Raw genomic sequence first — 9,740 nt, forward strand, 5'->3', positions numbered from 1 at the left:
AAAGGGTTAGTTCACCCAAAAATGAAAATTCTGTCATTAATCACTTACCCCCATGTCATTACAAACCCGGAAAACCTTCGTTCATCTTCGGAACACAAATGTGACCATGGACCACAAAACCAGTCTTAAGTGTCAATTTTTCAAAATTGAGATTTATACATATCTTTACTTAATATCCTAATGATTTTTGGCATAAAAGAAAAATCTATCGGCTATTGCTGTCTATGGGAGGGTCAGAGAGCTCTTGGATTTCATAAAAAATATCTTAATTCATATTCCGAAGATGAATGAAGGTCTTACGGGTTTGGAACGACATGAGGGTGAGTAATTAATGACAGAATTTTCATTTTTGGGTAAACTATCCCTTTAAATCTCAAATCATGAATTGTAAGAACAAATGGACTCTAGCACGTATTTTTTAACAAATCCAATCAATGTTTTTCATATCTCCAGAACTCCATGTTAAAACACTGCTGCCGTTCAGCTGTGGTAACATTTAAAATGGTTCAATACCAATGTTTGAGATAAATATATTCTAGTGTTATGTTATGAATGCTGTGTCTGTGTATATGACCTGATGTTTAGGTAGGTGAGGGACTGTAGGTTTATCAGACGCTCTGGTAGTGAACGCAGGCAGTTCTGGTACAGGTTCAAACTCTCCAGCGACACAAACATGCACACCTCCACCGGCAGCTCTGTCAGTCTGTTTCGTGATAGATCTGAGAGGACAGATAACAGAGAGAGAAAGAGACAATGAGAAACGCATGTCTGGCATCCAGGACGGCTGTACACCTGTCTTTGGTTTCGCTCATGTAAAAGTGTGTTTGATGAGCTCTTGGCTGTCCATTCCTGGACCAATGTGCTGGAATTCCAGTCTCTGAGAACCTTTCTTCTTCTTCAGGTCAGGGAAATTATACAAATACATCAGCATCAACCAAAATGTGTCTTTTTTATGTTTTTATTACTGCTTTTGACCTGAATTGGCTTATATTGGAAGCAGGATATATTAAGGTTCATTGCTGCCTAATCAAGTACATTACAAAGCAATACATATTTCCACCTTTTTGGTGTAAAACTTAACATAGCCTAAATAAAATCCAAATACTGAGTTACTGAACTCCTCATTTGCTATAAATAGAAAAATAGATGTCTGATTCTAGTCTGTGTGGGGAAAAACTGACATTTCCATTGCACACTCATTATCCAGGTCTATCCAATTGTCAGCTAGCAGCCAGCAGGAACAAGTGACTGAACCCTTTTGAGGGTTCACAGAACTTCACACAGTACTGTGCATGCAGAATTCAAGTGTGGTTGTCTTTATTATGACCTATGATTGCTTTCAAAACAGCCAACAAAACATATGCATAATTACAGTTGTCAAATTTTAATTTGAAATACAAAATGCATGCTAAAATTACAAAATGCAGAAGGAACTCTGCAGTTATATGCACTCTTAAATTTAATTTGAAATAAAAAAAATGCATGACCAAATTACAAAATGCATGCCCAATTTATACATAAAGCAAAATGCAGCCAACAGTACAAGCATTCGATCTGAAATCTGAATATAATAACAGCACTACTGGTGCATATACTACAGTACAAAATGTTTTACTGCTGCTCAATACTCATTTCTCACTTGCTCCAGACCACTTTCAATCCCACAATACTCCATGTCAGATTCATAATCTCAAATGACTGTGTTTAACTGTGTTTAACCGTTTAGTAGGCTACATGTTTAGGGGTAAACAAAGTGCCTTCCGCATCAAGATTTAGGATCTTTTTCAGAACCAATCCAGAAATCTTGCTTTGATTTCATCTAGGGCTGGACAATAATTCAATATCAATATGTATCGCGATATTATTTTTTTCAATAACGGTGATTCATCAGAAATTCAAGAAACTCTTTATATATTTGCATGCATGCACTAGGGTTGTGACGGTGAGGAAATTTTCCCACCGGTTAATCGACGTGTGACAACACCGGTAATACCGGTATCACCGCGGGGCGTTCCTTCTTTTCCTCGCTTTCCTTCGCTTTTAAATAGCTTGTAAAAGCTGTGCGCGCGTTTTACTTTTACTTTCACTTTCAAATAGCGGCAATTCGGAGTAAAGCAATTGTTCGTTTTTAGTTCGTTTGAATTTTCCCTCTTTGTTTTTAATTGTAGTGTCTGTTCTTTTACTGTATTGTTGCGGCTTAACACCGGTATCACCGTCAACACCGTCTATAGCGGCAAGCCTAGCATGCACACACACACACACACACACACACACACACACTCAGACTTTAAACCCAGAGGACAAACACTCACACAAGGGACCCCATGACCACCAAAAATAGCTGCCGGACTAGGAGCGAGATAAGTGTCCATTTTTCTGTTCTGGCTTACATGAAAGAGGCCAGTATATCCTCACTGGTGCTACAAAACTCATTTCAACACTCAGAGAAGATTCAGAGCTAATAATAGCAAAGCGTGAAGGGACGTCAGACAATCGTCACGCAGGAGATGCTGCAGATCTTACAGATGCTTCAGACAACACATGGCAGCTGTGATAGTCTAATCTTAACAGTCACTGGGTTTTTTGCATTTCATTTCTACAGTGTCTGATGTAAACTTCATTACCAAAAACGACAATATAAATACAATGAAAATGTTTTTTAAAAACTTTTAAAATATTTTGTATGCATTTTCTGAATACATTTACATTTTCTGAATATACAAATAGCAGAAATGACAATATAAAGCCAATGAAAATGTACTTTATTTAAAAATATTTTGTCTGTATTTTCTGAAAACATACTTATTTTAAAAGATTCTGACCTTTTTTTTTTAAGTTTGTTGGCATTTTATGAATATATTCACATTTTCTGAATATACTACTAGCATAAATGACAATACACTTCATCTATTTTAAAAGATTTTGTCTGTATTTTCTAAATACATTTAAAAAGATTCAGAACTTTTAAAAATGTTTTGTTTGTATTTTCTGAAAATATTTACATTTTCTGAATATGTTAATAGCAAAAACCACAACCAGCCCTCTACGAACACCTTGGCAATTGAATCGCCATTGGCTATGCGAACACCGAACTGAATCCTCTTCTGAATCCTCTGAGCAGACACATAAAATTATGACAAAATACCCATTTCGACAATCATTCAGGTAAACGCAGTCAGTTATATCTCAAGTGAATGAAAACAGCTGGGAAAGAAATCGGATGTGAAGTGTATCATTATATCGCGGTGTTTTTTGACAATATTCACTCATCGTGACAGTAAAATATGGCATTCTAAGTCAATATACTGCAGTATTTCCTCTCAATCAGTAGAAAATATGGTTAACACCCTGTCATGCATGAAAAAAAAATACCGTCATGTACCGTGAAAATGGTCTAATTTTGAAAAATACCGTGATATAAATTCTAGTCATACCGCACAGCACTATTGGAAATTACAAATTACAATGGAATATTTACATGCAATATTTTGTACTGAGGGGAAATTCACAAAGCACTATGTAAAAGAAAGAAAGAAAGAAAGAAAGAAAGAAAGAAAAAATTAAAGAATGAAAAAAGAAAAAATGTTACATTTACATTTTAAGATGAAACAGGACCCAAAAATGTTCTAGAGATTTCTTGATTCAGTCTTAAAAGGTTTATTCATCTAATTAAACAAAACAAAAAAGCAACAAAATGTTGATCTTAGATTTTTTTTAAATCTAAAACTCAATGTGGTTCCATTAAATCTCCTTTCATACAACGTAATCAAAGAAAAAATAAAAATAAACAGCCAATAAATAAACAACAACAAAAAAAAGAAAATAAATTAATAGCCTATAATTAAAGAACCAACAAATAGCTAAATAAATATCCAATAAATTATTAACCAACAAATAAATAACCAACTAACAAATATATAACTAAAAAACTAAAAATAACACAAATATACAAGAGTTCTGGAGTCCTTTAGGAGTTGAAACCATCACAATAAAATAATCAATAAAACAAAACAAAGGCACTGATATATTTTATGATCAGTCAGTGCATGTTTCTTTCATTTGAAACAGCTCAGAATTACATTTTAGTCTAGGACTAGGCTTAAGCCTTGTCTGTGAAACCGGGGGTAAGAGTGCTAATTAACCAGAATAGTCAAATAACTCTATTATTAATAGAACTGTGAGTCAAAAATTCACAACCAAACTTCCATCTATCTGCCAAGACTGCAAGATCAAAATATTTCCTTCCATCATCTTGAAGAAAACTATCAACTAACTGACAAGACAACAACAGCAACTACCACTAAATAGGAGTCTGAAGTTAATTAAACAGTCAGCGGGGACAATCGCGCTGTCTGCACTGCTTGACAGTAGGGTTGTGACGGTGAGGAAATTTTCCCACTGGTTAATCGACGTGTGACAACACCGGTAATACCGGTATCACCGCGGGGGCGTTCCCTCTTTTCCTCGCTTTCCTTCGCTTTTAAATAGCTTGTAAAAGCGGCGTGTGCATTTTACTTTCACTTTCAAATAGTGGCAATTTGGCATAAAGCAAATGTTTGTTTTTAGTTCGTTTGAATTTTCCCTCTTTTCCTCGCTTTCCTTCGCTTTTAAATAGCTTAAAAGTGCCATGCGCATTTTACTTTCACTGGCAAGCCTACTTGACAGCAGTCCAGAAGGCCTTGTAATCGCTTTCCGAGGGAGGACACCTGTTCTGAGTCTTCTGAGCTGAGGGAAGACAGCATTCCTTAGCAGGAGACCAGTACATTTGGCACAGTTCACAGGACAACGCAGCCAAAGCAATCAGACGAGGAAATATCTGAGGTCAAATATCACGTCAAGCCAGCAGAGACTTACAAACACTCTCAACAATAGCTGCTTGACTATGAATTATTCAATACGAACAGCCAACAGATCATTTCAATGACGCATATTTAGATTCATTCAGATCTGTGACTCATTAAAATTACTTAGCTTTCACACACTGTAAGAAATGCTAGGACTTTTAACGAAAAAAAAAGAAGTTAAAATACTTCCTGACAAACCTGTTATTATTTACCATGTAACTCTGTAATGCAACATTTACAGTGCAAAGGTGGCACAGAAGTGCTTCTGAAGTGGCATTTGAGTGTCTTTTTCTACTTGCATAAATACATTTACACAGTAATTACAACTGTATACTCTGATACTGGGGCTGAGCTGGGTCAGAGCAGGCATAATTTAGTCTGGCTTTTATGCAGCATTGCGTCTTTACACTAAATTTTAAGCAGGCACATAGCAGCCTTAACTCAGATGTGTAAAGACACCTTAAGCTACATGTTTTGTTGTTGTTTTAAAGATACGTATGAATGATGCATTTAGAGATGCAAACGTAGAGATAATTTGGATCTTACTCCAAATTTACACTTTACACAGTCTGGCTTTTATATGACATTGCGTTTTCACACTGGCACAGGGCAGTCTTAACTAGATGTGTAAAGATGCATATACTGGAAAAAGTGGCCATCAAAATGTGTTCATTATTTCTCTGCAGGTTACCTTATTATATAAAATTAAAAATTGTATTAGTCTTAACAGGGCAATTTGTTCAATTTTACTGTACTGTATTGTAAAAAATTACGTTTTTTTGGAAGAAAACCGTATGAAATACATTATAATTTATTGTAAAAATCGACATAGTTGTATTCTGGTTATCAGTAGGGATGTAATGATTAACTGCGAGCCGGCTGAAAATCGATTCAAATATGTGACGATTCAAATCGGTTGAGATGCTAAACAAATCGCGATTCATTTAGGTGTAGGAGTTTATATGAATGTATGTCTGATGGGAACTTACTGTCTTTAGAAAAGTTTAGATGGTATTTTTTCTTTTCATCTTGCCTCTTTATTTTATTTGTGTTACTTATGTATTTGATTTTGGGCTCGTTTTAAAATTTCAATTTAGTTTTGTTATTTAAATTTACATTACATTTAAATTTTGTCATTTAGCAGACGCTTTTATCCAAAGCGACTTACAAATGAGGACAATAAAAGCAATCAAAACCAACAAAAGAGCAACAATATGCAAGTGCTATATTAGTATATTATTATAGTGTTATATTTCAATTTCACAAAGAAATGTGCAGCATTTTGTCCAAGCAATAATAAAAGGACACATTTAATTTATCATTTGTCTTAAATCTCATTTTGTAAAAAAATAAAATAAAAATCGAGAATCGAATCGAATCGTTACATCCCTAGTTATCAGTATTGTATCATTTAGATTTAAGAAGTTAGAATAGGTTTATATATATATAAATCATTATATAGATCACTAAATTCAATTCAATTCGATTCATATCAAGTTTATTTGTATAGCGCTCTTCACGATACAAATCGTTGCAAAGCAGCTTTACAGAAAATGTAAGTTTCTATTTTAAAGTTTCTACGTTAGGCTTATATTTAGTTGTAGCTTATCGGTGGTGACTATGTCAAGTTGATGTCCATATGGCAGAAATATACAGTAAAAATCATGTAGTTTATATGTTGCGATTAAACTTAAAGCAAAATGTGGTAGTTATGTATGTTGCTTGAGGGTTGAACTCATTACAAGAGGACCTCAGAGGTCAAAAACATTGTTTATTTCATCTCTGGCAATCACAACTGTCACTTGTTCTCCTAAATTTAATAAGTAGCCTTTACAGAAAAAAAGTCATTATTGATAAACCTCTTATAGTCAGAATCAAGAGCCGATGTTAAACTGTTACTATCACCCTAAAATGACCTCATTAAAAAAATACTCTGGCAGAAACAAAGCTATGGCACTCACAATCTGTCATTAGCAAACCATAACAAACACAGCAAAGCAACAGAGCTATTTTTGGGGTTAGAGCATTGAAAAGCTTTCCTTTATTTTGTTCCCATTCATTCCTACAGTCTGCATTTTTGTGAACCGGCTTTGGATGAGAACGAAATCAGAGAATTTTGTGAACATCCCAGCATGCACTGCACAGACGATCAATATTGACACAGACACAAGACACCAAGTGTGCTCAGGATCAGAGCTGTAGTCCTGAGCTACGATGACCATTTCCTATTTTCAGACCGTGCAACACAATTCTGGGCGGCTAACACTTACTAGACCTATAGGCTTTGTTAAATATGAGCTGTAATAATAGTGAAACTTGCATTAAGAAACACCACTTTCCGCTCTGTGACAAACAGAACGGACAAAGTTAAACTAACTTTATTCCCTAAGACATAAAGGTTAAAGTTATGCATCTACACAATGCAATTACCTCCTTGTGTTATATAGCTGATGTCTACAATAAAAACAGTTTTCTGCATCCATCTTCCCTTTGCAATGGTAATTTGAGACATTAAGCATCATATGCATTATGCTTTAGACTAAAATAAATTAAATTTTAATTTTCCCAGCAATTTGCGCACAACAAAACCACAAAGCAACTGTACACACAGAGAAGTCATTGTGGTATTGTCATAACTTAAGAAGAGTAATGAACCTGTCTATCTGCATGCCGATCAATCAGGTAGTCATTTAGTGATTTACCAGTCATGATGCAAACACTTAAAACATACAGCAGTCCGCAAAAACCTTCAGACAGATGTTTATATAGCCTGGACTGGTTTTACTGTACACACGACTCATTAAAGAGGTTTTATGAAACGTACAATATAAAATATTTTATAAACATATGGGGTCCTATACAGCTCACACTGCTTTTCTGATTGCGATTCTTGCGATTAAATTTAAATCACATGTCCGAACATGTCTAGAAACTCCTAAACCGTGAGGCCTGCACCTGTATGTGTCAGATAAGCAAGCTACATTACAGTAGGGCCTGTTTTAATATGTGCGGAAGAGGCATGCATTTAACGATTTTTATGAACAGTCATAGTGCTAATATTGTCCTTTTCAAGCATTGGTATAATAAATGAAGCATCTGTTCATCTGCTATAGTAATAAAATACGATATTAACATTAAAACCTCTTAACAGGGTCTCATATAATCAACGTCAGAGGTTTTTAAACAGGGGTTTTGAGAAGAGTTTAAAGAGAAACTTTAAGAGATTGTGTGTGTATATCATATTTTTGCTCTTGTTGGTTTTGATTGCTTCTACTGTCCTCATTTAATGTAAATATTCACAGTATAAATTGGGGTCTTTGCATGCAAAGTTTGCAAACATAAAGTAATATTGACAGAGAAATCTAGACATCTGTGACAGAAAAATGCATAAAAAAAATTCAATGGAGTTTGGATGGCCCCCGGTGGCTGTTTGTGGCATAACGCCCTAAATAAAATCTCACAGGAACCTCAATTTTTTTCATATCAACTTCAAATTTGAAACATAACTTATTTAGACATAAGGCTATAATTGTATACCAATTTTAGAGTAAAACCTGATATGTAAAATATTTATATATATATATAAAATAAAATTCATATAGTGCATTTTCTTTACAGTAAATTTAAACTACTATACCTTTTTGATACTTACATTTTTTTTTAAAATTCCACTTTTGCGATAATTTGCTGAAATTAAAAAAGAGACCAACCTTATGTCTGTATTCCAAAGTGTTCATAAATTACAACAATTTAAGTTTGGATAGTGCACCTGCATGCCTATTTTAAAAAATGGGGGGTGACAGTTAAAGGGTTAAACAATTTAATATGACAGCATTCCTCAAAATAATGACCAAACCTCGTAATCAGACCTTATGAAGTCACCAAGATCTTAAGAAACCCACTTGACAATCAAAACCCAATTCACATGATGACCACAGATCCTCAGTTTGATAATCAAACACCTTAAACCTCTGAACCGGTCAAACAAACCCAATGTTTGGGTCTCAAATAAGCTATATGGAGCTCAATTTGACAGCTATCCCCATTAACACAACCATGACTTGGAAGTTTATGAGTTAAACTCAACTTTAGACAAAGCTCATTTCTGAAACGTTCACATTTCTTGGACACAAATGACCGATCGTGAGTTCCGCGGGCTTCCAGCACAACACACCCGTGTGTTTACACACCAGACAAACACAGTGTAAATAAACTAGCGTAACACTCGACCACAGCGGCTTTAGCTTAGCTTCTGGACGGGTTAACGGTTAAAACGGTTAAAGGGGAACGGAATGTGAAGGTTAGCTCGTTACCGGCGCGGGTGGTGTCGGTCAGGTCGTGTCCGGCGGCGCTCCGCGGGAACTCCTTCAGCTTCCTGCCGCTGAGGGTGAGCGCTCCGGTGGCCGCCGCCTCGTCCAGCGCCCGGTCCAGCGAGCGGCTCCAGGACGCGGCTCCAGGAGCACTGGGTAATCCGTGATGAGCAGCTCCCGCCGCCGCAGCTGCGGCGGGGGGGCCGACGGTAAACAAGGGCACGGCGCTTTCCGCGGAGAGCAACACCGAAGCCGCCATTACACAGCTAACACTCCCGCTGGATCGCCTCGTCACGGGCCCCGCACGAGCCCGGACAGTGGCAGTGCGCATGCGCAGCGCGCGGAGGGCAGACAGAGCACCGGCGAGGACGCTAGCGTCAGTGCGTGCGTGCGTGCGTGCGTGCGTGGATTGAAACGACTCACTTCTCAAATCTTTTTGTCTGACTAGTAATAAATAATGTGACAGATCCTTGAAACAATTCGATTATTTTTTTAATGATCCTGTAGATGAGGATTAATTTCCTTACCTCTGCTTATTAATGTTTCCGTTTATGTAATATTACTATTTTTTCGTAAATCAGTTATA

General features: G+C 36.3%; 1 protein-coding gene across 4 annotated transcripts in view; it reads right to left on the minus strand.

Annotated features, from left to right (window-relative positions):
- LOC107665011 (leucine-rich repeat and calponin homology domain-containing protein 3) overlaps positions 1-9,504 on the minus strand; it is a 26,571-nt gene extending 17,067 nt beyond the window's left edge. For all 4 annotated transcript variants that reach the window (XM_016455740.1, XM_016455762.1, XM_016455746.1 and 1 more), the window contains exons 1-2: positions 9,158-9,504; positions 575-719 (exon numbers count right to left, since the gene is read on the minus strand). In XM_016455740.1, the coding sequence (XP_016311226.1) occupies positions 575-719; positions 9,158-9,485 (473 nt within the window). In that variant the 5' untranslated portion in view covers positions 9,486-9,504. The remainder of the gene's footprint in view (positions 1-574; positions 720-9,157) is intronic.
- Between the last annotated feature and the right edge of the window lie 236 nt (positions 9,505-9,740).

The sequence above is a fragment of the Sinocyclocheilus anshuiensis genome, unplaced genomic scaffold, assembly GCF_001515605.1.
Source record: "Sinocyclocheilus anshuiensis isolate Anshui unplaced genomic scaffold, SAMN03320099.WGS_v1.1 scaffold1303, whole genome shotgun sequence".
NCBI lineage: Eukaryota > Metazoa > Chordata > Actinopteri > Cypriniformes > Cyprinidae > Sinocyclocheilus > Sinocyclocheilus anshuiensis.